Source organism: Dicentrarchus labrax, unplaced genomic scaffold, assembly GCF_905237075.1.
Source record: "Dicentrarchus labrax unplaced genomic scaffold, dlabrax2021, whole genome shotgun sequence".
NCBI lineage: Eukaryota > Metazoa > Chordata > Actinopteri > Moronidae > Dicentrarchus > Dicentrarchus labrax.
The window spans coordinates 14057555-14084579 of NW_026136722.1; the positions used below are offsets into that span (position 1 = coordinate 14057555).

Below are 27025 nucleotides of genomic sequence, written 5' to 3' on the forward strand. Positions count from 1 at the left end.
TCTGCCAATAGAGCCTCCTAAATGTTACACACTGGACCTTTAAATGCAGAAGTGGAGTAAATGTCTTTAGTAACCTTCCCATAACTGCCAATATGATATCATTTTAGAGGTAATGTTAAACAGGCAAGGCACGGTCCCAGTATGCTTAACCAATTAGGTGCACTGGAGAATGATTATCTAATAAAAAAGGAGAGGGATGTCTAAGAAGGCTCATCATCCTGCAGATCAAAGATATGTGGGTACAGATACCACACCAGAGTTTTATTCATTGGCACTAGAACAGTCCATGAGTTGGTTTGCCAGCCTCTTGACGAGACAGAAGGAGCCCAGCCAAGGATCAGGCTCACAGGGATTATTTATAGAGTTGAGTGGGCTTCACGGACGCAGGCGTGGAATGTGTCAGAGAAAAAATGCATCATTGATCAAAGCCTGCTCAGAGATGTAGTCTTATTTTTGCCAAACGCTGAGCAGAGACGGGGGTTTGGAAGAAAACAATAGCCTTTACCAAAGGCTCCATGTGCACCGTGCTATAGTAAGTTCTCCTGCTCTTCTACCCACACAGAGTCCTCTGCACCCACGCAGGTGACTGGACTTCACTGAACACTTGCCAATTTTAGCCTCCTTCTCTTTCTCTACTCCAGCATCTAAATAGCTTCTAAGCTCTGGATGTTTAAAATACATACATGGTGGGCGTTTGGACAGTGAGTGTGCTGCACATAGAGGCAGGTGTGTACCTCCACAATAATATGTGGGTTTTACAATGAAGAAGTGTGTGCGTGTGTAGGTGTACATGAGGAGGTGAAGATGGGAAAGTAGAACCTCTTTTAGAATTGCGTCACAATGAATTGTTGGCATCGATTATGGATCTCATGGTTTGTCCCCTTGTGAATTTCTCTCCAATGTAAACCTCAGAAGAGATGGAGAATCGTTATCAAGGTCAGGCTGTGGTGATATTTTTGTGTGGTGGTCAGGGAACACCAGGAGGCACATCTGTTAGAGCACAGAGCAGGATGCTTCGAGGTGAGGTGTATGGAGGAGGGGAGGTGACTGTAGCAGAGGTGTCCTGCTGCAGTAACAGCACAGTTCTCTGGTGGCAGGCGGGGGCCCTTCTCTCTCCCCTGCCATTCGCTGCAATGCAGACGGCAGTCAAGGTTATGCCTGTGTGGCCGCGTTGACAGGCTGAAGTATTGAGGATGCCGGGGCAGGCATTCCGAGAGACAACGATGAAGCTTCGGGAAACTTGTGGCCTCGTTCTCCTGCAATGGTTTTATTTATAGCCATAGAACCTTCATGCTCAGACTTGCAAATCCCGTACTCCTTCAATAGTATCTGATTTTTCTGGGGCTGTATAGGCTGCATTTTGATTCTCTTACACAGCACACATAACAGCTTTCTTATTTTCTTTGTTTCAGAGTTGCCTGTAATCTTTTGGCAGGCTGTCATTTCATACGAGAATTGTGTCTGAGGTGGAGGGTAAATGCCGCGGAGATGTGTGGCACGGGATTGGCAGGGTGACATTTGTTGTTAATCAGCCTCCCGCTCATCCTCAGCTTCCTCTGTCTGCCTGTGATAAACATGTCCATCTCCACCACACGACAACACTGAGGACCGCAGGCTGAATAAGGACAGTGCCTCAGAGAGGTCCTGTGCAAAGTTTCATTGGAAGTGGATCAGAGAAAGGCCACATCTGGTAGCTTTGCATGTTAGAGCCACTGCAACATTCTCACTTCCTGTTCAAAGTGAGCTGCAGTCTTACATAGATACACACTGCAGAAAAAGGAGGAGGATGGCCAAATTTCCTTATCCAGTTGTGTGTGTGTGTGTGTGTGTGTGTGTGTGTGTATGTGTGCTTGCGTGTACGTGCATGTATCCAAAAGAATTCCTCTGGCTTCCCCTTTTGTTGCGCCCGAGGCTCAGGCACACCATTCATTGTGAGCGGGTTCAAAACAGCTGCCTCTGTCAGATGTTATTGGGGAAGTGATAGATCATTTCCCACAGGGTGGAAACATTCAGCCCACTGCTAGTCTCACCTTAATTGTTTCCCAGTATCAATCTCATCTCTTTATTGGTGCTGTATGAAAGGATATATGTGGAGAAGGAGAAAGAGGAGGAGAAAATAAGACTGGAAAAAAGATATTAATTCAGGAACCAAGAGACGCAAAGATTAAGTGACAGAGAGAAGGACAAAGTGGGAGAGCAAACAATAGTGAGACAGAGAAAGGACAAGCAACAGTCAGAAAGGAGGCAACTGATGATGAGAGCCAGGTGTCAAGGTACCAGTGTCAACTATTATCCTTTTATTGGTCATCATCGGGAGTTGGGCAAACACATTTTCATGTCACACTCCTCCACATCCTCCACATTTCTGGCCAACACAGCCAAGATCTGGTGCCTGTGGCTGAAAACCATTTGGGGAAATGAGAAAACACTGTGGTAATAAATGTAATGAGAGGAATGCTTTGAGTTCAGACAACAGTGTTTAATTAAAACAATGTGGACCATGGGGAAGTATTAAACTCAGCGATAACTGAGTCGGTGAGTGCCTCCAGGAGCGATAGCTGTGAGTGACTTGGCACACAGCTATCACTTTGTTAGCATAAGGCTGTTGTCCGATAAAAACCCTGCAACTGCAGTTTTATTGACTTTCATGATTATTCTTTTACTTGGAAGAAAACAGAGTTGTCCGTAATGCCCTGTAAAATTGTATTAGTCTTTGACTCATGGACAAATTAACAGAAAACGCCTCATGTATGATGAGCAAAATGCAGGGTGCTCAAACTAACGTGACACTGACTGGACCCATTCTCAGTTGCTACAAGAGGTTAGGGCATCCAATTCCTAACTGAGACAAGATAGTGTCAGTTTGTTTGCCTAGATACAATAAAGTTGTTTGTATTGTCTTTTTCAGGCTAAGATTAGTTACTCCCTACTAATCCAAGCCTAAAAGTACAACAGTAAACTATTCCCACACAGAAGCTAAGCAAATATGCACTTGACCTCTCTTGTTCCTTTGGTGCCTTCAGTATTAAAATCATTTCAAAACTTTCAAACTGTTTCCTCTCACTGTCAGTCAGAGATTAAAACACAGGAAAGGTCCCGACTAACAGCCTTCAGTAGTGAAAAGCTTTGGTTGTTTTAGGAGATAAAGGTTTTGATCTGACAGTAACCGAATGTCATTTTATGAACCAATTTATCCAAAGTGCCTGACAGTGCTGCCATGGGTGCATGCATTTTAAGATGTATGGGTGGCGCCAGTGAGTCTTGGGAGATTCTGTTCTGGGACACTAGTTGAATAGGGGCACAGGGCTTGTACAGAGTTGGCATAGTCATTGGAGGAGGTGTGAGATAGAAATCATGAACATGAGCTGATGAAACAACCTTCAAACATCCTCCACACTAAACCAGGGAAAACAGGAGAGAGTACCTTTGGCAGGAGATTGCAAGGGATTCCAGGGACAAACATCCCCTTCCTGTGTCTCCCGCCTCCCATATACAAGGATTATTCTGTTATTATTTAACACAGCTTCTACAGAATTACCAACATGACCTGACAGACACACAATCACTCAGAGTGTGTGGAAGCTCAGATTGACAGCGGACACCTTGCCTACGGTAGAGGACGACCACAGACTGATAAGACAGGAAGTTGACCGTGAGGATATCTTGAAATTGATGTGACTTGACCCTGCAGAACAGACTCCCCCTCTGTCTCTCTCCATGCCTGTCTCTCTCCCTCATGCTTAGCAACAAGCATGCACACGTGCTCACATGAACACACGCAAACTCACCTGAACTGAGCTTATGAAATAGGTTCTGAAGGAAATAATTGGCCCCACTGGTGGCACAAGGAGATGGAAAGCATAAGGAAAGCAGCTGGGGAGAACGAGGGTGGTGTGATAGAGAAGCCACAGGAGAGCCTGCCATTGGTGTGCGTGTGCATGTGTGCATTCAAATGTGAGGTGAAGTCAGAAAGGAATGGTATGATTTATGACGAAACCTGTAGATGTGCCATACTGAATGTATTGAGTGGTCTCATGACTGATAGTGAAAATAAATTGACTCTTAAGCACAAATGCTTGTGTCTGAATTATCTAAGCTGGACCGTAGCACTCTGCCCTTTTTTTCTGTGGTTCCACAGCTCAATAGCATTGACCTCCACCCTCTCTGTGGGCTAGTAATTAGTGAGACTGTTTGGTGCTCTATGGCTTGTTCAGAGTTCTCTGGGGGATTTCCACGTGTTATCGGAGCACAGAAAGAGTGTTAGAACCGGGGCTTTGTATTCGAGGCACATCGAGCGTCGTGCACAGTGGACCACCTGGATGAAAATGTAAATCCATTGGTGCACAGGGACAAACACGAACATGTCTGCACACACTCAATTCACGCACTTTCCCTCTCAGACCTTCAATTTTCTCGCCTATTCACACATTATGGTTGTGTCCTGTGAAACTTGCACTAAGATGGTGTGATGAGTTGCACAATGTGCGGCTGAGAATACCGCTGTGAGAATTAAAGCAGTCGCCCACACGAGAGATTACAGTGACAAACAGTGACAGGCCTGACTTCTCTCTCCCTCGACTCTCTTTCCCTCATCTGTCTCTCCTTATTCTCTCCATCCTCTCCGCCTCTCGCCTCTCCTATTTCCAAAATCTGTATTCAATTCGAAGATGCTTTATTAGCATGACAGATAACAACGCCATATTGCCAAGGCAAAATGTTACTGACATTGTGTTTATCTCTCCATCCCCCTCTCTCTCTCTTTTTCCCCTATGAGAATTTGGTTTTTCAATTTCAATTTCATTTGTTTTATTGGCATTGAGGTAGCACAGCATTGTCAAAACATCCAAACTAATTAAGTTAACATTAAGCTTATTAAACTTGCTCTCTTTCTCAATAACTAAATAATCAATCGCTCCTTCTATATCTCTTTCGTGTATATACACAATCTTAGCATGCATCTACTTTCTCTCTTCCCCCCTCTCTCTCTCTCTCTCTCTCTCCCTATGGATGCCTCCAGTCCCACCCTGTTTTAGGGAGTAGAGTCTGTTAGAGGCTGAGTGATGTCAGTCTTAAACTCTGTGTGGCAGGATTCAGATGTAACCATCTTGGACAGGAAGAAAGAGGCCCTGCGATGCCTTGCGGTAGTGGTAGGCAGCTTAGATTTGAGGAGGGGGGTGGAGGGGGTGCTCTGATAATGACCTCCCACCTACCATCCAAGTAGACTCCGGCTTACTGAGCTGTGAAATCAGTCAAAGAAAAAAGCTAGAGCTCTTTTGGTTCTAGTGCTTCTGCAGGGAACGATGTTGGACTTGCTCCAAAAGAGATAATACACATAATAATCAGATCACCTTCACCTGTTCCCTTACTTCTTGCTTTTCTTTTGGCTCTTTTATTGCATGTAAAGTTGGGGTAAGGTAACCTTGCCTTGTTGAAGTAGATTCAAGGAAAACAAATCACATAATTTATATACAGATTTAAATACAGTTTGTTTAGAATTTGCATAAGAATTAAAATTCTGAAATTAAACCTTCTTTCATCCTGGCAGGCAACACTTACTGACAACTAATATGATGAAAATAATTAATCTGATCGTTAAAGGGGAATCATTTTTTGCCTTTACTGTATCACTGAGATTAAACAATAATTAGTTCCACAAATGAACATTGGGCACCCTTTACCATCAAAAGACAGTAAGCATGTGTCTTTGATGTGTAAGTGTGTGCATTTGATGTGTAATGTTGCTTAGCTGTGACAAGATGTCTGTCGGGGTGTGCTGTATGTGTGTAGACATTGATTGTATGATCCTCCATCATACAGCAGGCAAACACAACACACATACTCTGACTCACATCTTGGAGACGTCATCAAGGGGGCTCTGCTCTGCTCTGTTCTGTCTTCACTCCCCATTACCCACGCTCCCCTGTTGCCTTATTCACCGATTCACATTGCACACACAAATGACACAGTAGCTCTGTGGGCGAGAGGAACTGAGCCGTGGCTGACTATTTTCTGCAGACCTGTTTTAGAGTTGAGATATGATATGAGCAAGGAGTAAGCGAGTGGCAGGCAGCCAGCACAGCCGTAGTGAGGAGGTGGGATGGTTTGTGGTCTGGTGGGATGGGGAGGAAGTGGGCCACGGTAGTGAAAGAGGCAGTATGTCCAGAGTCCCACAGGAAGACCTTTAGAGAAAAGATTCATCTTCCATGTGTTCAAAAGCAGGTTGAGCAGCTCGACACTCTGGTCATACTAACAGTTGACAGTCCAGTGGCTGAGAAATGCACTGTTTTTAGCCCTCAAATGTTGAGCTACAGTATAACAGTGCCTGCGTCGAAACGGGGAAGTTGTTCATGCCGCCACATAAGCATTTAGAGGAGTTTTCTGACATAACACGAAATCAGGCAGCAGAGTTAGTTCTTGGGTATTTTTGTCTGGGTGCTTCTGTTGCACCCACACAAACATACACTCCAGAGATGAAGCAAGCATTAGTTTCTCTGATAGTGCTGCATTCCAGGACAGCACAGCTGACTGGGGGAGTACAGGAAAGCCAACCAGATGTATATTGGTTTTAAAGATGACTATATATTTCGAAATATAATAATTCTAAAATTATACAAAGAAAGGAAGTCTTTTAGAATAGTTAGCTTGCCCTGCAGTATCATTTTAAAGAGTTATTGTTTTTCCATATTCCACTCAGTGGGGCATCACAGTGTAACAGGCAACCTGAGAGCTCATGTTGCATTAATTGCCTCCCTGGAGTTAAGTTCCTCATGTCATACTGCTTATGGCGTCTAGCGTCAGAGTGTGACAATGGTGACAGGAGGGAGAGCTAGTGTGACATACCACTGCCCTTCAGAGGATGTTGGGGGACTGGTCTCACAGCCTGTCCCATCCTCAGCAGTGTCACCCTTCCATCAGGGGGTGTTTGACCCAGCCAGGGGCAGCCAGTGTCACCACCAAAAGGGATGGGGGAGGTGTGGAGGATTACCAAAATACCCCCATATCACTGCGGCAACAGCAAAAAACAGCAGCAACAGGCAGTCAAGCCTGAAGCACTCAAGCACACACACACACTTAAACAGAAATACTGACATCTCTACCAGGAAAGACCCCAGGGGCTGTGAAAAAATATTGAGAGTACAACAGAAGCGCAGTCGATCAACGGAAAAAATCCGGCTACATGTAGGAAAATACAGAGGAATAGATTTTTAAAAAGGTTATAAAATATATTTTCATGAAATTAGGACTGATAATGATGTTTTGTTTTTATCTTTTTTGGCCCTGGCCTTTGTTATTTATGCATACATTCACAGCACAGATATCATTCACCAGACAAGTGATTAATCCTGTACCTAAAGGTATGATCTTGCATTTAGATTTTACAAATAGAATTCAGTTTCAATATTGTGTGAAAAGATCCCTAACAGACACATTTTGCCTACTGGTTTTGATTGAATGGCTGGAGCCGAAGGTAACATGCATGTTGTCGTACCTGGCTGTCCGGCTAATTGTTACAACATGTTAATGAGACATACGATTACCCTTATACCCTTTGACCCTCTGTGGAAAAAGCACTTCCCTAAAGAAGGTCTGGAAACAATCAGACATGAACAAATATCCCCCTCTTGCTCAGTCTGCTTTTGTCTCCCAGAGATCTTATCATATATACTCAATAACCCAGTCAATATTGAGGTCCATCTGGTTGGTTACAAACAGCAGAGGAGCAAACCAGAGTAGACTGTTTTACAAATAGGCTCGAGTTATTAACTCTAGTTTTCTGTCTCATGAGGCAAAGGAGCAGCCTAGTGAGATTAAAGAGCATGGCATTTGGGTTGAAATGTGATCTCTTGATAATGGCCTCCAGATTTATATCCGACTACAAGCACTATGATGGGTTGGGGCCTGATTAATTTTTGGAGTTGCGTGGTCTGTCTGCCACTAATGTGAAGTGGTTGACAAGTTCTTTTCACTCCTAGTTTACCTCTGTGAAAGAGTTGGAATTATTATCCTCCAGCTGAACCAACAGTACCCTTTTTACCCTTACAGTCTTGGCAAGGGTAGATGCATTACCATGTGCCTGTGGGTTTTGGCACGAGCTCTCACAACAATTGCATGCAAGTATTTCTCAAGGCAGGGAGAAAATGCTTGAATAACTCTATTTTAACACAAACTGAGCAACCCTTGTGACCTGGGTGGTCCCATCCTCATTAGGCCACAGCACACCATCTGCAGTAAGACCAGCAAAGGTACAGAACTTCCAAAAGGTATTTTCATCCACATTAAAGCATGATTTTTTTTTGTATGTATTCCCTTTTTTTCCATCTCTGGAGAATGACAGATTTGTAAATTATGTTATTGTGTAGGGAAATTAGATAGAGGTCATAAAACAAGGGCAAAACCGGAGAGCGATAATCATGTCATGTCTTCGACTTTGCATCAAGTGGCGCTCATCAATTGTGATGAGGTGCCTGGCATCATCTGCCTCTAACCGTCAGGTGGAAGATTGATGGCCCTGAGGTGTTTCACTCTGGCTAGAGTTGAACCATGGTCTGGGGAGATCCATCAGAACTGCACAGGCAGGTCTTTGGGGGAAGACATACTCATTCCTCCATGGCCCTGGGCTCCTTTGCCCTTTCTAGCTTTCTTTCTTCAAACAAAAAAATATCATCTGACATAGGCAAGGATGAATATAATAGTTGGCTTTGGTTATGTTTATTTTATGTTGGAGTTTAAACAATGACAGTCTTAAAGGCTTTGTGTCTAGAATCTTTAATATGTAACAGTAATTTGTGGATTGCTTTAGTTTTGATTTTAATATACTGTTCTCTTTTATATGCATTATTCATCAAGCACACTTTCCAAGCCCTCAACCAGGCCATCTGCATTCTGGCTGTCTAGCTAACCACATCCGTGTGGAAATAGGACAGCACTGTCTGTCTTCTTTCTGCCAGCTAGGCTCATGACCTAAAAGCTGCAAAAGTTCAGCCATGTCATGGCAGGTGGTGTGTGGAGCCTTTTTGCTACTTTTGCAAGTTTGAATTTTTCCTTGGTTGTAGAGAGAGAGCTTTAACAAAAATAATAATGTTTTTGGACACAAAATGTATTTATGAAAGGTTGCCCACAAGATGAATGTTTAACTGCATCTCATTTGCAGTTATAAAGTCATTTTAACCAATTTTAAAGCCCCTAACTTTGTTGTTTGTTAGATGAAACCATTGTGACTTGAGCCAACCCGAAATCGTATTTCCAGTTTTGCACCCTATCATTACAGCCGGCAGTCCTGGTTTAAAAAGAAACAGATCTCATGCGGCATGCATTACAGTACATTACGATTCGTCTCAAGGGAAACCCCAGAAGTTTGTCTGCCTTCACGTTATAAGATTTAAAATATGAGCAGAATAATTATATAAGGAGCTGTGCATTTTAAATAAGCATGTAATTATCTCTGATGATATTGGCCATAAAAAAAAGTATGGATTGTTTTTACCATTTTAACCATCAAATGTCAAAGAAGACCCTGCATGGTGCATATCCACCACTGTGTCCCATCTCCATAAAAATGGGTCCCAGCATGTTGGCTCATTGCCGGGGAGAAAAGAAAGCTTTGCACTAAGCAGTGAATAACTGGCTGTCTGTCATATTTGTTCTTTCAGCAGTTCAGCACAGTTTACTGTCCATTTATACGTTTTAGCAGCACAACAGCTTGTGTTTCAGGATTCAATGTGCATATATCTATCTAGGTGTAAAGCCACTCTGTAATGAAAGGGCAAACTTCTCCTTTTGTCTCCTTTTCTATACATTATAATATCATTGTAGTATTCATTGCTGTTCCCTGAATTCAGATACAAAGTGTAACCAAGACATTATTCTCTACCCCAACCCTCCCCCACCCTTTTCTGTTTCTAGGATGGTTCCAAACAGAGGCAGGTGAGGAAGAAAACCGTGTCCTTCAGCTCAATGCCAAGTGACCGCAAAATCAACAGCACAGCTGCTTGCATGGCGTTCATGATGGAGGGTTGTGAAATGAAGAAGGTGCGTTCCAATTCACGCATGTACAACCGCTACTTCCTGCTGGATCCAGACATGCACTGGCTTCGTTGGGAGCCATCTAAGAAGGATTCAGAGAAGGCTAAACTGGAAATCAAGGGCATTAAGGAGGTCCGTTTGGGAAAGAAAACGCCAGTTCTGCGCAGCAATGGTCTCTCAGATCAGTTCCCTGATGAATGCGCCTTCTCAATAATCTATGGGGATAATTATGAGTCCTTAGATTTGGTAGCCAGTACAGCAGATGTTGTCAGCACCTGGGTGATGGGCCTGAGGTATCTGGTGTCTTATGGCCGGCACACCGTGGACATGATGGAACCCAGCCAACCAAGTCTACGAACATCTTGGATTGGCTCAGTGTTTGAGCTAGCAGATATGGAAAAGGAAGGACACATAGACCTGTTCAGAGCCACCCAGATAATCAAGGGGCTCAACCCTGGAATGAAAGAGTCTAGGATAGAGCTGAAGTTCAAGGAACTCCAAAAAGCTAAAGACCAATACGGAGAGGCAATTAACATGGACACCTTTGTGGAGGCCTACTGTGAGCTCTGCACACGGCCAGAGATTTTCTTCCTTCTGGTCCAGTTCTCCAGTAACAAGGAGTATCTGGACAGTAAAGATCTGATGCTATTCGTAGAGGTGGAGCAGGGTGTGGAAGGTGTAACGGAGGACATGTGCAGGGATATTGTTCAGAAATTTGAGCCATCTGCTGAAGGCAGAGAGAGGGGCTACCTCTCCATCGATGGCTTTACACACTACCTCCTCTCCTCTGAATGCCACATCTTTGACCCCCAGCACAAACGCGTGTGCCAGGATATGAACCAGCCTCTGTCCCACTATTACATTAACTCGTCACATAATGCCTCCCTTCTGGAAGATCATTTTTGGGGTTCGTCAGACATCAGCAGCTATATCCGAGCTCTTAGGATGGGCTGTCGCAGCATTGAAGTTATTGTATGGGATGGCCCTGATAATGAACCAGTCGTGTATGTAGGTAGTTCTGTAGCCTCACATCTAGCTTTTTCGAAAGTCCTGGACATTATAAACCAATATGCTTTTGAGAGCTCTGAGTATCCCCTGATTCTCTGCTTAGTGACCCACTGCTGCATCCACCAGCAGAGGGTCATGGCACAGCACATGAAGAAGATTCTTGGGGACAAGCTGTACATTGATTCCCCAAACAAGGAAGAAAACTACCTACCATCCCCTGAGAAACTCAAAGGTAAAATCCTCCTCAAGGGTAAGAGGCTACCGCCCAGCTGCACTGACGCTGAAGGAGATGTGACGGATGAGGAGGAGGGTCTGGAAATGTCCCGAAGAGTAGGAGCTGATGAGAAGGACCAGCTAAATGGCTTAGGCTACAAGAGACTCAGACTGTGCAGGGAGCTCTCTGATCTTGTATCTCTCTGCAAGTCAGTCCAGTTTAGGGACTTTGAAATCTCTAAGAGGGACCAAAAATACTGGGAGATCTGCTCCTTCAATGAGGTAGATGCAAACAGGTTTGCCAATGAGTTCCCAGAGGAATTTGTTTGTTATAACAAGCGCTTTCTCTCCAGGGTATATCCCACACCTATGAGAATTGATGCCAGCAACATGAACCCCCAGGATTTCTGGAAATGTGGCTGCCAGATTGTAGCCATGAACTACCAGACGCCAGGCCTGATGATGGACCTCAACTTAGGCTGGTTCAGGCAGAACGGCAACTGTGGGTATGTTTTGCGGCCAGCCATCATGAGGGAGGAGGTGTCCTACTTCAGTGCCAACGCTCGGGACTCCTTGCCAGGAGTATCTGCCCAGCTTCTTCACATCAAAGTCATCAGTGGGCAGAACCTGCCCAAACCTCGTGGCTCTGCTGCTAAGGGTGATGTGGTGGAGCCCTACATATATGTGGAGATCCACGGCATCCCAGCTGACTGTGCCGAACAAAGAACCAAGACTGTTTCCCAGAATGGTGACAACCCAATTTTTGATGAGAGTTTTGAATTCCAGATCAATTTACCGGAACTTGCAGTACTGCGCTTTGTGGTGCTGGATGACGACTATATTGGAGACGAGTTCATTGGCCAGTACACCATCCCATTTGAGTGCCTACAGCCAGGCTATAGACATGTCCCCCTACAATCTCTGACAGGAGAGTTCCTACCTAATACCACCCTGTTTGTCCATGTAGCCATCACCAACAGGCGGGGTGGAGGAAAGGCACATAAGAGGGGTCTGTCTGTCAGGAAGGGTAGGAGGGCCCGGGAGTACACCACCACCAAGACCACAGGGATCAAGGTAGTGGACGAGCTCTTCAGAGCTTCTACCCAGCCCCTCAGGGAGGCCACAGACCTCAGAGAAAATGTGCAGGTAAGAACCTACATACTATATATTTATAAAGAATGATCACAAAAAATTACCATTATTAAGAGTGGCACATTGGGTTGTGCAGAGCAGGGCTTTGACAAAACATGACAGTACTTTCTTTAATGCGATTAACATCTTCAACTGCTGAAGCTTTGCTGGAGATACTCAGGTCCTAATCCAACATTTCTAAGTCTTTGCAGATTCAGTAGATGTTTTGGGAAAGTTTTATACAAAAAAACTCATAGTAAGTAAAATACTAGAATTACAACTGATGCTACAATAAAAAGCAGTTTATTTAAGTACCAAATTAAAATGCGGTGGTAATTTAAGAGCACTGGAAATCATCTTACTGTAATTTTACATTTTAAAGTATTTTGTGTGACCAATGAAGTTTTGGTATAAACTAGGGTAAAAAAAGCAGGATCATCTAAATCATCAATGTTCATGCTCTGCAGACCCTGAATATGCTTAGCAATCCATATGGTATTCTGAATATTAATATATATTATTATGTTGCTGTTACGACCCGGCTCGTGGGGGAGAGGGAAGCAACATGAACCAGAATGTTTTTGGTAAAATTGCAAGTATTTATTTGCAGGGTTCACAAGAAAAACAGGAAAAGGGCTGTTGGATGCTGCTTAACTCAAAGAAACAAATACAACTTAAAGAGGTCTCTCCAAAATGAGAGATAGCCACTGACTACTTCAAAATCAAATTAAACAAAACTCTGACCCGTCATCAATAATCAAAAATACAAAGTAAGCAGCACCCTCTAAAACCTATTGTGTCTAACATAAAATCAATCTACAGGTGTCCGGTGTGTGTCAGTTACCCCCACCTAGATCCTTGCCCAATTTCCTTACCACAGTTCAAATTAAGGCAACACAGGAGACACTAGGATCTTATACTTAAACTAAGGCTCTTACAGAAGTTAACACATTTACAACAGTAGAGCACAATACACACAGGCGAGTTGATCAAGGGCACAATCACAACTCCCCATTCAACAGGTAGGCAGCTATTTAAATAGAGGAAGGCGGTAGATGATTGGAGGGATTGCCAGACGCCGCACCAATCAGATCACCGGCTGGAACCAGGAAGTAGGCAGGTCTCGCGCCAGCCAATCCCCGGCAAGGGATCACACATCCTGCTTAACATGACACAGCTGCACAACACAGCTACACATCTCCAGATAATGGAGGTGGCCGTAACAGTTGCACTACATTTGGAATAGGAAAGAATTCACTAACTTTCATGGATATCTGCTGCAGACTGGGTTTTAAGTTAGGACATGAAAAGGCAGAGAAGCCTTTTCTACCAAATAAAACAGCATAACTTTTTTATGGCTTCAGTAGGTCCAAACTAATGTAAGTGTTCTGATTAGACTCATTTCATTTGCTGTTGTGGATAGAGGCTTGACGCTAATTATGTTCTATTAATGTTGAAGAAGAGAATGGTAATAAAGTGACATCGTTGTGATGAGCTTTATGAATAGTGTAATCATTAATGAGGGACAATTACTGCTCAGGGGAGAGGACTGGGTTGCTAGACACTTAAAATTTAAAACTCCTCTTGATGAACAAATGAACATTAGTAACCACAGTGCATATTTGGCTTATGAGCAGTTGAAGAAGCGTTTCAGTGCATTTATAATTTTGTTTATGTTGACTGAAGGGTGTGACACAAAGCATTTTTTCTGACTTGCACAGTCTACAAATACAACACAGAGCCTTTCGCATGCCATGTGTTATGATGTTTTCAGTTTAGAGTTTCATGGTCTCTGAAAGCTAGCGGAGAGTGAGAACATTTTTGCTAAGTTAAAGAAAAAAGTGTGTTGACTTTGCATTACCAAAAATTTGCATGACCTAAAACTCCTTATCCCACCTTTAAGTAGTATTTTATTGTGCTTCAAGTGCATTGACAACCAAGTTACCAAACAAAATTACTTATGTACTTGATTACCATACATAGTTAAAAAAAAAGTCAACTCTCATAATGCAATAAATAATAAAATCAGAAATGCCGCACATGTAAAAACAAAAGTACTATGAAATCAGAAAATAAGAATCATGCACAAAAACAGTGACAGTGGCTGTAAAATGCTGAAAAGGAGTGATCATTATTTTTTGCATACAAGTCTAATTAAAACTAATACTGGAAGTGTAAATAATTAATTTGACACAGTTGAGCAGATGAGGAAAAAAAACAACGTGCTCTCTCACTACTCAGATTGTCCTTTGATTAGCTCATTAGTCATATTTTCCAAAAATAACAAAAAAGTCTTCTGGCTTTCCCATCACCTGTCTTAACTAAAAAATGTGGTAGTTGACAAATCGCTGTTTATCTTTTCTGATATCCACCAGTAATTTGTCAACTTGTGCATGAGTTGCCAATGTGGAAGAATGTAGGCTTAACAAAATCAAGTATATAATATTGATCTATCGTATAAGAAGACAAAAAATTAGACTCATGTACACCGATCAGCCCCATATGCAACAAACTGCAATGCACTGTGCGTTCTGACACCTTTCTATCAGAACCAGCATTAGCTGTTTTAGCAGTTGCTCAAATCCTCAAACTGCCCATTTTTCCTACTTCTAACACATCAACTTTGAGGACAAAATGTTCACTTGCTGCCTAATATATCCCATCCACTGACAGGTGCCATGATAATGAGATAAGCAGTGTTATTCACATCACCTGTCATTGCTCATAATGTTATGGCTGATCTGTGTATGTTTGTCCAGAAGCTAATGTAGCATGCTCCTTTATACATATCCAAGTCATAAATACTAAGATCTGTCCATCTGTCTTTGGAAAGCAGTAACCTCAGTCTAATGGCACAGCAAACAAAAGACTATACAAAACTAAATAAGCAGAGATGTGATTAGAGATCCTGTGGCATGCTATCATGCATCTTTCAGTTGTTGATATAAATATGTTCTGAAAGGGGACATCATTTTCCTCTCCAAGACCCCAATAGAGAGAGAATAATGTTTGTGTTTGAGAGGTCAACTTAATTCTGTCGTTTTAGAGGTAATAACATTAGCGAATTACAGCCTGAATGGCATAAGATGAAGGTAATTTCAGGAACATTGGAATTAAAAGGGTGGAAAGGAACTGTAGTCAATTACTGTACTTAAATATAATTTCGAAGTACTTGTACTTTATTTGATTATTATTATTATTATTCTGCTACTTATACATACATATTTTTACTCCGCTACATTTATTTTACAGCTTTAGATAGTTTGCAGATTCAGATAATTAATAATACTGATTTTATTAAGATAATGTATTGATCCCTGTGATGAAATTCACAAACCACAGTATATAAAGCATTTTTTTACTTTACCAGCTGCAACATTAAAGTGACAATCACATTGATGCATCAATTATTACAATCCAGTTGATGAATATATATTATTTTGAAATGGGCCGTACTGCCTAATGAGTAGGCTACTTATACTTTCAGTAATTATTGATATTTTGATGCTTATACCTTTGTACTTGTAAAGTAAGATTTTGAATGCAGGACATTTACTTGTAACATATTTCGACACTGTGGTATTGCTACTTTTAAGTAAATGATCCTTCCACATCTGACAGTTAATGAACAATGCTGACAAATAAGTGTCACCTCACTTGTCAAAGGATTATGATTTCTAAGTGTTGCTTGATTGAATAATCTTAATTAGTGACAAATGGATACATCAGCAGTTTGTCATGTTTAGGTCCTAATCTTGGTTGTGAGTCAACATGGGAGTATTTCATAAATAAGACATGAAATATGGCTCACTGTGAATTTAGCCCTGTAAATCTGACACAGACACATCAAACACACTCTAATCAGCTAACTTATGTTAAATAATATGGAAATAATCAGAGGCATGCCATATGCCACTCTTCTCTGTTCTGTAGTTTGATTCATCTCTAATAACAAATGGCTTCAGCTCTGTAATCTATAGATTTCCATGAAAAGTGGCAGTATACGATTGGATGTGAATCGGTGTCTTTTAACCTGATCAAACGATACTTGCGCCACTACCGCTCCCCAAATCACAACATCCCCAGGTTTGAAATGTAAATTCTTCTTTTGAAATGAAGAGATAAAAGTTGATCAAATAAATTAGAGAGGTGAAGTTGAGAGGAAGGCTTTAGAGGAGGATAAATGAAGGTGTATTTGGATTAAGGCCTTTGCCTTTTAAATGTAAAAAATGAACAGTTGTGAAAGCTTTGTGGAGGCCAGCTGTGTTGAGCCTGGTGCTTTGGATCTACCGGGAGCTGCAAGGCAGAAACAGGGCCTGTGGCCAACAACCCACAAGACAACAACCAGGCCAGCTCTGGAAGCTTCGCCACCCCCTGACTTGAAGCCAAGATTAAATGAAATATCTTTTGAACTCACTAAAATCCCAGACATCATGGCATACAACCATAGCCTAAAAAGCAGGGCACACGCACATTTTAGATGTCGCCTTCAAAAGCGTTATTTCACCTCACCAAGTTCTTTTATGACTCCTTTTATCCTCAAATAGCAAGACTTGCAGGTGGTCTGCTTTGAATAAATAACAGTGTGTTTCACTATTATATAAATTATAATAGACTGGGGCCATCCATGAACATTGAACATTGGGCAGATACATGGCAATTTATCTGCCATGTTTCATATGTGGATCTAGGCAGCAAATCAATTATTTCTGTGGGAGACTTGAATGAAGTCCTTTCTGGAGTGCGACTGCCCATGAATAAGGTTCATCAAAGTGCTGATGGAGCTAGAGGAGAGCTGTCAGCCCAGAGTTTCTTTTTATTTGCCAGAGAGAAGAGGAGGGAGATACACCCAGTTAGAATCAGAAAAGAGAGAGGGGAGCAAACAGAAACAAAAGCAGTGTTGTAACCGGACACAGAGCTCTCATTTGGGGAATGTTGGAAGGGGAGGGAAGTGGGGGAAGGGAGTAATTAAAAACACAAGCCTCTCATTGGGGTTTTTTAACACCAAGGCTTGGAAACGGTATGTCTTTTATTGCAAAACAATTATCGAAAAATATTCACGCATGTGGTCCCAAACACACATGGGCACATGGAATTATACAAAGCATAATGAATGCTAATGAGTTCTGCACAGACCACACTGAGACGGAAACACATGCAGTCACACATGCTCATAGTTCACACACGCACACATTATCACACACCGGGTTTTAATCCAGAGAGCCAGAGCTGTCCCGCTTCCACAATTGTGTTTCTCCGTCTCTGAGCTCAGTGGCCCAGGAGGCGTTAACTGTGGCTGAGGCTCTGCATACAGATTCAGATCCAGATAGCGACTTTGTCCCCCTGGCCACCTTCTCTGTCTACGGGAAGGTCGGGCCCCAGTGACAGCACATCCTCTGGGGTAGGGGGTGATGGGGTGGATTTTTCTGCAGGCCTGGAGGTCTAGCCCAGGGAGACAGCTGGTTCCCACATTGCAGATTGTGTGGACGGACTCCCAAATACCAACACTTGTTGGCTTGTTCTCTTAAATTGTTTTTTTCCCCCTCTCCTATTCAGCCCCTGGTTTTCCCTGCATCTCTAATTCTCTCCCACGCTCTCTTACCTGACTTGTGTCTCCCCAATGCTTCTCATCACCGCCCTCACTCTTCATGTCTCCCACTTGGTTGTTGTGCTTCAGCTTAGACTGCTCTTTTTCACTGTCCCTCTCTATTCTCTTACCAATCCTCGGTCTGTCACACTTGTCACGTTGATGTTGTGTCGTGTGAAAAACAGTGAACCTGATTTGGTTGCTTAAATTCCTCATGCTGGAATTTAACACTTAAGAGAGGTAGTTGCAGACGCAGAAAGCCTGGCTTCAGTGGACTGGAAAGCAGGCTGCACCAGGATATATGAAGTGTGAGCAACAGAGAGAAAGTGAGGCTTCTTAAATTCATTTTAATTCATTTTAATACTAACGAAGCTGCAGCTGCCCCTATACTGATTTGCTATCATTACTAGATTAAATAAAGAAGACATGTTGAGATAGGGATTTTGCAGAGAGTTAAAATATCCAGTGGTCCCTGTAGGGACAGGAACATAGGGAGAGGAATGCTTTGGTAGTTACATAATGTTTGATCATTTTAAGCTGGATATTTTCAGTGACAGAAGAAAGACAAATACAGAGTTATGTATAGGAAAAAAAAGCAATAGAAAAATTTGAGAAATTAAGGAGAAGGAGATATTAAGAAAGAGAGGGATGAGTATCTGAATGTACTCGGGCTCAGGCTGTGGTCAGAGGTTCTGCTCCAGAGCCTCTGGGTTGTTGAATGAGCAGACTGACGTTATGGGAAAACGATAATTTTACTGTCACCAAGACAAACACTCGCTGCTATCTTATCTTGTTTCTGGTCTGAGGGGAATATCGCGATCCCCCTCATTAAATCTCCTCGCTCAAGGTCATCTGCAATAAGTGCTAGCAATACTTGCCATTCCATTAGAAGCACAATCACCTCCTTTGCCAAGTACAATAAGTCTACAGGAATTTGCCTTAGTTGGTTATAGTTGCTTTGGTTGGTTTAATTAAGACAGAAACAAAATGTAGTGACAGCTGAGAGGTTCAGCACACGGACAATGTGATGTCCTCACATACAAAATATTTATGTGTATTTATTCACACTGGAATGTTTAACGCTTTGCTTTTTCCCAAAACAACTTAAAATCAGTGAACATTTATTTTATGAAAACAAAGCTGATTCAAATGTGGCATACAGAGTTGGTTCTTTTTATTTATGCCTTTTTTTACATGTCCATACCCTTCATTGTGGGTGTTTTCTTCCCAGAATGCCATGGTGTCCTTCAAGGAGCTCTGTGGCCTGACCCCGGCTGCCAACATGAAGCAGTGCATCCTGACGGTGTCTACCTGGCTGATGAACAGTGAGCGCTCTCTGAGAGTGACAGTGGACCTGAGCGAGACTTACCCCACCATGGAAGCTCAGGGACCTGTGCCTGAGCTGCTACGCAAAGTGCTCAACGCCTACGACATGGTAAATAACCCAGACACACATCTCACTAAATATCTACTTTAGGTAAAGATAAAATGTCAAAGCACTCTGGCATTTAAGTATGATAACAGAAGAGGCACTGAGATCTTCATAGGTGCTGCGCCTACCAAAATAAAACTCAAAAAATGCTCCCTTAATGCTAGTTTGCTTATCATTTGATTCAAGCATTCCCACAGCTGGGTGTGTTTTACCAGGCTTTTAACCGTGGCTAAAACCAACTATTTGACCAGTCAGATTGTCGAGCTGAAGCTACTCATTGTATAATTTCCCATGTCCTTCTCCATCCTGCCTCCTCTCTTACATGAACACTGCATTTTTCACCACTTGACATTGGCACAGCCCAAAACGGGGTTGGAGGACTCTGTCTGTAATTAGTTATCACCCGCTGTTTTTCTCTCCTCCTCCTCCTCCTCCTCCACTCCTGTGAGGTTTGGTGGGAGCTGGTGAAATGGGTCATGAGTGAGGAGCACAGTTGTTGTGTCCACGCTGCTCAGCTCAACAGCACTCCTGCTGCTGACGCCTACAGGACACTGACATCAGGACCGACACAGTGATCAGATCCAAACAGAATCTGATTTGGCTTTTATGAGGCTTCGCACCAGGCAGGAGGCTTGGCACTGTCAGAGCAACTCTCACGCTCCAGTCCACAAAAAAAGTTTTATGGGGACAAGCAGGAGTGCAGGCCCAAAATCCATAGAGTTTTAGAGATTGTATCATGCATTCCCAGGCCTTTAACACCCAAAATGTATATTATTTGTTACTTTATTAATAAGAATAATTAGAATTGTTTGTTTTTTTGAGGCAAAAAGGACATTACAATGATCAACAACACGCTAGTAAAATTCTATTTATATTTAAAATGTATTATAGGTCCCATCACTATCCCCCCAGTCTGTCAATGTCCCAGCACATTAAAATTCTCCTGTAAATTGAAAGTTTTCAGATCTACGTACTGTACATTAACCTATGGCCTCGCCCCGAGGCTTGTGCCTGGTCAGCAGAGTATTTGTGTTTGCTTCCCAAAGACTGGTCGGTTGGTACATTCCCCACTCAAGAACAGAGGCCCCAGTGTGTGTGTGTGTGTGTGTGTGTGTGTGTGTGTGTGTGTGCGAGCACATGTGTGTAAATGCATGGCTGCCAACACCAGGCCATTTACTGTAGGATATCAGTGTGCACTGCGTGTCCTCAGTCACCCCCATGTGGGCTGCAGCCAGCCAGCGTTGTAACCCTGAGCTGAACAAACGTCAGCACATTGGAACTGTATTCCAGAGGTCAGGCCACTCATATACACACATATACTGTATATTCACACAGATGTGTGTACAGTGCAGCTAAAATGACACCTAGAGAAAAAAATAGTCATCTCTATAAAGCGCTAATGTTGGTTCAATGAGATTCACAGCTAGGATCTTCCGGATCTTTTTACAGTCAGCATTTTCACACTCAACATTTTCACAGAAAGGGGGGGTGCCCAGATAGCCCACCTGGTAAAGCTTTCACCCCATGTACCAAGACTGAGTCCTTGCTGCAGAGGCCATGGGTTTGACACGTGGCCCTTTGCTGTGTGTCATAACATCTCTCTCTTCAACCTTTCCTTTCAGTCTTCAGCTGTCACTGTCAATTAAAGGCAATAAAGTATGGAGTTAGAATCATGCCAAAACCTCACACACACACAAAACATGTTTTACTCATGCCCAACGATTCACAAACAAACTCAGTGAGGTTTGCAAATACTAAACATCATTCACAAACTAATGCATTTTGTTTTGTAAATAAGAAACGTACCTATCAAACAAATACATCGAGAGGTTTTGGTATGATTAACTAGTAACTCCATAATAAAGGCCCCAAAAAATATGTTAACAAAAAACAGTGACCCAGAAAGAGCTCTACCACAGACCACTGCCTGCAGAGGTGCTACTTTCATGACCAGAATGTAGTGTAGACGTGTTACATGCAACTCTTGCTTGTCACTATTTGCTCTCCGTCTTACTTTCACTATTGTTAACTCTCACCTACATATGTACTAGAGATCAAACATTCTGCATATTTTAAATTTTTTTTAATGATTAAATCATCCCCCGAAGGACTGTCCAAATGAGCTCACTGCACTCAAAACAGCTCTCATAAAATAACAAAACAAGAAAAGACATGCACATGCACATACACACAGTGTGAGAGTCCACTTCCTTTCTCCCTGCTAACAGGAGTGTGAAACTTCATTAGCTTCCTCCTCAGTGCTGCAGGGCTGGTCCAGCTGCTCCTCCTCAGCCTCTGGGATGAGATTTAGGGCTCAAACTACACAGAATTGTGATTGAAAATTGAAGTTGCATCTCTGCCACTGTTGGTATCCTTGTGGTACCCATACACATGTGATTTTAATGCAGATATTCAGAGTAAGAATCAACTATATATGCCAAGTATGTAGACATATATAAGGAATGTGACTCAGGTTCTCAGTAGTTTTCATTGTACTTACAAACTGTGCAGAGAATGAATTTAAAGGGGGATACAAACCTGATACAAATATAAACAAACTTAAACATACAGCTGTTATACACAGACGAGACAAAACAATCTATATACAAGTCAGATTGTGAATGAACCATAGACTGTATGTGCATGGTTGTGGTACAAGTAGTACAAGAGTGCAGGTAGTGCAAAGAATACTGGAATAAATATTGTATGAATAACAGCGCTGCAACAATTATTTCATTATCAATCAATCTGCCAATTACTTGCTCAATTAATCGGTTTGTCTATAAAACATCAGAAAACATGTCAGGCATGTCCAGCACAATATCCTGGAGCACAACTCACAGTTGAAGCTCTAATGAACTAAAAGTAACTTCAAAAACAGAGGTGGCTTTATGTGCATATATTGAGAGAGTACAGTTTATATAGTTTATTATAATTGATGAGACTAAAAAGGGAAGACAGGTCCTGTCTAAGCTTTTAAATGGTTTGGAAAGAAAATCCTAAGGCCTGATTTGCTTTTTTGCAAAACACTGGATTTATTAGGCGGTAATACCAAACAGCATGCTTACAATTAAGTTTTTCTCATGAATTTGTTATAGCTTCTCTTGTACTTACATACGAGGCAAAATAAATATGTTGTTACACACCCAATTAATTGGAAAGAATCTGCTTCCTCTGATTATGATCTTACCCCAATTAAAGTAATCAGATAAAGACATTTACATGACAGCTATGCTGCCTTAATTGGGTTAAGGCGGAATTGTTAGTGTGCCGGTAAACATAGCAGCTAAGATCTCAAATCCAATTCAGAATGAGCCCTGGCAGTTGTGGGGACTTTTTATATACAGTATATACAATAACCCCCCGTTGCTGGGCTGGGATGTGATTAAAATTAACTACATGTCTTCTGTGTGTGTTCTAGATGATCCAAACCAGCAGAACGCTGATTGAGTCAGCTGACGTCGTCTACTCCAAGCTCACACAAGCACAACGGGCAGGTATGCTGCATTATGGGATAAGCAGAGTCCTCAGCTGCAACATCCCTGTTCACCCTCTACATTTTCTACACTGCAGAACATGTTGATCCCAAGTGGATGAGCAATACAAGTTGACATTGTGTTTACCTGAGAAATAGTAAAATATTGTCTTGAGAAGATTCCTGTTTTTTCAAATGAACATTCTCTTCGTTGTACGAGGTAGATCTCTCTGCTACCGTGAGGAAAATGACTCACAATTCAAGGACAAGGACAATTCAGACACAAATGAAATTGCCTCACCTACTGGCATATTTATAAAATATATTATATTATAAAAAATAAGATCAGAAGGCACAAAGCCAAAATGAAGTCATTTAGGGAGATACATATTTTCAGCTCTTCTGCTTTTCAATCCAAATGAATGAAATGAAATGAAATATGTGAAGCCTTCAAGCATATTATGTGTTGTGTCTGCATACTGTATCTGCTGCTACAGCATCTCTATCAACATCAACACCATCAGCAGTGGCTGCTGTTGACAGAGCAGGCCATCATCAGTGAGTCACCACTGAGTAGTTATCATGTCAGTGGGCAGGTGAAAACAATCAGCCAGCCACGCAGACAAAGGGCTACAGGAGAAAGAGGACAAAGAGCATAAACATCATTCGAGAGGAAGAGAGAAATGAAAAGGTTTGACTGAGTGTGGAGTGAGAGAAGGAGGGATGGCAAAAACTGAGAGAAAAGGATGGAAGTGAAGAAGCATTTCATCAGTACAGCGTTTGTAAAAAGGGTGCTTGATGTAAGAGGTCCGGCCTTTTAGAGGAGAGGATAAAATTGACCATAATAAGATCATTAGGAGAGAAATGGCTTCAAATCAAGAAATCCTGTGGCTTGTCTTCTCCAGGCTCTTTTACATTCAGCACTAATTGTTCCTCATTTGCCTTGCTTCTCTACTACGCAGCAGTGCCTCTGCTGAAGAGCTCCTCAAACAGGAGGACATAGTTTGAATACTGAGATCTTCATTTTGCATGTTTATACCTCACATTCTAGTGCTGTAGGCAACCAAAGACTGAACTCAAGCAGTTGTGAAACCTACAGATTCAGGCCTGTTATAGAGCTCATAATAGCTTGTGTAAACATGAAAAGCCATTTTTAGTTTGTGTTTTGTTGTTGTGTGTTTTGTGTATGATAAATCCAAAGTAGACAGGGAATGATCACTCACTGGCACATGCCAACCCAATATCCTGAGGCCAATAAGCCAATTTAAGCCTGCTATTCCCAGCTTTACTCCCTGGTGTCACACAGAGGCAGGCACATGCTTTACTCTCCATACCACAACAAGCCAAGCTGATATTCGTGCTGTGCAATTACCCAGGGATGTAAGTTGAACGCTGAGGCTTCAATCACAGAATTGTCCCCTGGCTCCGAGGTTCCCCAGCCCAGAGCTGGAAGCATCTTCAAAGGCGATGACTGCAGAGTTAAGCAGAGCTTAAACCCCACACAGCCATGGCCACACTCACAGCAGTGTCGGTAGCTGGATACCGGAGGCTGATGCTCAGATTACCGCTGCTGTCAGGTGAAAACCTTATACTTCCAAAATGTCAAATGTTCAGGAGCTACAGTAAGAAAATCAACTTTGTTTCGTGCCTCACAAGCATTCTTGTTTAAATTAATTTAATTAATTAATTTTGAAAGGGCCTCAAAAGGGTTGAAGCATTTTCTCAAGCAGCATGTAATCCTTAAAATCCGACTTAAGTGAAAACACGGAAATTCCTAAATTTGGAGTTACAGGGTTTTCACGCAATTGCAGCATTATGTAAGTACGATACAATGAGGCAGAGGGTTGGAGCGACAACCCTGAGGGGCCTCAGCTGCATGCCAAACATAGCACTTTCCCTATCGCCCACTTCCCTGCCCCCAGCACTAACACACATGCCTCAATCCAAACCCCTTCCATTCTTAAATGTACATAACTGCCGTGTCTGTTCATTCATGCTTCCAGACATTCGTTGTAGTTGTAGTTTTGAGACTGAAAAAATTATAGGAAAACTGTAATGCCCAAATAGCTAACAGCTTTTTCTCTGACATAATTTGGCTTTCCAGCATTCTGTCAGAGAAACAGATGCCCCAACACTTTTTACCGAAATCCAATTAATTTCAAAAAAGAGTGATATAATGTAACCTATTGCCTCAAATCAAAATTGGCAAATAGCAATTCTAAACTTTAAATAATATGTAACCTTGTTGGCCTGAGGGCATAGAAAGTAACTCCGTAGCTCAGAATACATAACTGATTGAGTCTAACAGAAATATGTCCTCAAAATATTTAACTATATTTTAAGGTTTATGCAGAATTCCTCTCAGAAATTGTTATAATATTGCTTTATTTGTTACTATTACATAACAGTTACTTCTACATTAACACATGCAAACACAAGGTATGAAATATCTATTTATGATTACAGAAGAACATTTGCTTGAATATCAACTATTTCAAGGAAATTATGATGTGTTTATACTCCCTCCTCCGTAAGTCAACATTTTTAGATCTGGTGTAATAATCTCCCCACTGCGTTAAATAAACGAATTACTTTCTGATATTAATGCAGACACTTGTGTCTCACTCCTCCTCTCAGAGTGCTCTTTGTCCTCTCCATCTGCATCCTGACTCATCAGGTCCTTATTGTCTGTACATCCGCTGCTGCTTTTGCTCACATATATGCAGGATTCTTTCATAATGGTCTGTCACATGTAGTTTTAACTGTATGGTTTAGTGCAAATGAAAAATGAAATACATTTATATGGTGATTGTATTACATTAAAGTCTACTAATAAGGAGAAGTAGATTGATTGTGAAAGGAATTGCACTGTTCACTGTGAAACTGCACTAAAATGTGCTTGATCTTGACATTCATAATGCTTAATATGTGACAAATAGAAAGGTTAAGAGGGCTGAGCTAAGCTACTTCAATTTAATTTTACAATCAAAGTCAGTGATCTAATGAAATACCTCACAGATACACCTGTCTCATTGCGTAAATGCAACAACGCAATCCCCATTGTCTTGTTTAGCCTGTGTCTGTGTTCATTATAAGTATAAAAAGCGTGTAGGACATTGGAATGAAATCCTGACTCCCGAACAATATGCCGCATCTTTCTGATGGCTGGGAAAGCAAAGCATAGATTTACCTCTTTTGATAGACTGACAGGCACTGAATGCACCCTTCAGAAGCCGTCCAATAAGCCATATGATTATGTACAGACTGACGATGACAATAGCAACAGCCTGAACACAGACAGAGAATCAGAGAGTGGAGGCATACGAAAAGCGAGATGGTGGATTTTTATGGAATTCAAGGTTTTGTCCCTATGATCGATCCGGAAGCCAAAGGTATAATTTTTCGCTCAGAAAAAAGTGCTATTAGAGGACGGGGCTGTCAGCATTGGAGAGGGAATATGGGATGGAGTAAGATGTGTGAGTGTGTATGCGCTGCATCTAAGCTTAATTTAAGGCCTTTAATTGGACCTGACACTTTTGCCCCAGCCAGTGAAAGTGTGCTCTGCTCATCAACTAAATGCTGTTTTGACAGGGGCATAATCACAATGACGCGCAGGCTGCGATCTGACATGAGGGACCTGGACTAACCTCCTCTAACTTGCCTTTCATTTTAAATTGAAGCAATGTGAAATGAGGTGGCAGATTCTTCACTGATACAGCAGGAGATGAGAAGCGGCGATGTAGGACAGTTTTGGGTTGCTATGGCTCTTACTTCCCAATAGCCCCTCCTCGCTTTCCTCTTTCCTTCCTGTGTTCAGTTTATGCCCCGTCATTATTGCAGCTAATCAGTTTAATTTGGGCAGAGAAGCTGACGCGTTGATGAGGATGGAGAGGTGTTGGATGATCCCCCTGGGCACTATTGATGGCTCGCCATCACACACACCGCTAATGGGGGACCAGATAGACAGCTGGGATGCACACTCTGGCACCTCCAGATGCTACCACTGTTTATTTGTGCCAGTGTGTATACTCTTTATTCTGGCTTACGTGTCTGCACGCATATCTGATCTGTTTGTGTATGGAGAGCACAACTCCCACTCTCACTCCCTCTCCCAACTAGCCTTTGCTTCACTATCTTCCAAAGGGGGTTTCTCAAG

General features: G+C 42.2%; 1 protein-coding gene across 1 annotated transcript in view; it reads left to right on the forward strand.

Annotated features, from left to right (window-relative positions):
* Positions 1-27025, forward strand: part of plcl5 (phospholipase C like 5) — a 60103-nt gene that overhangs the window by 24860 nt on the left and 8218 nt on the right. Inside the window, exons 2-4 of the mRNA XM_051387357.1 lie at positions 9904-12390; positions 19194-19397; positions 22816-22891. Coding sequence (XP_051243317.1) covers positions 9904-12390; positions 19194-19397; positions 22816-22891 — 2767 coding nt within the window. The remainder of the gene's footprint in view (positions 1-9903; positions 12391-19193; positions 19398-22815; positions 22892-27025) is intronic.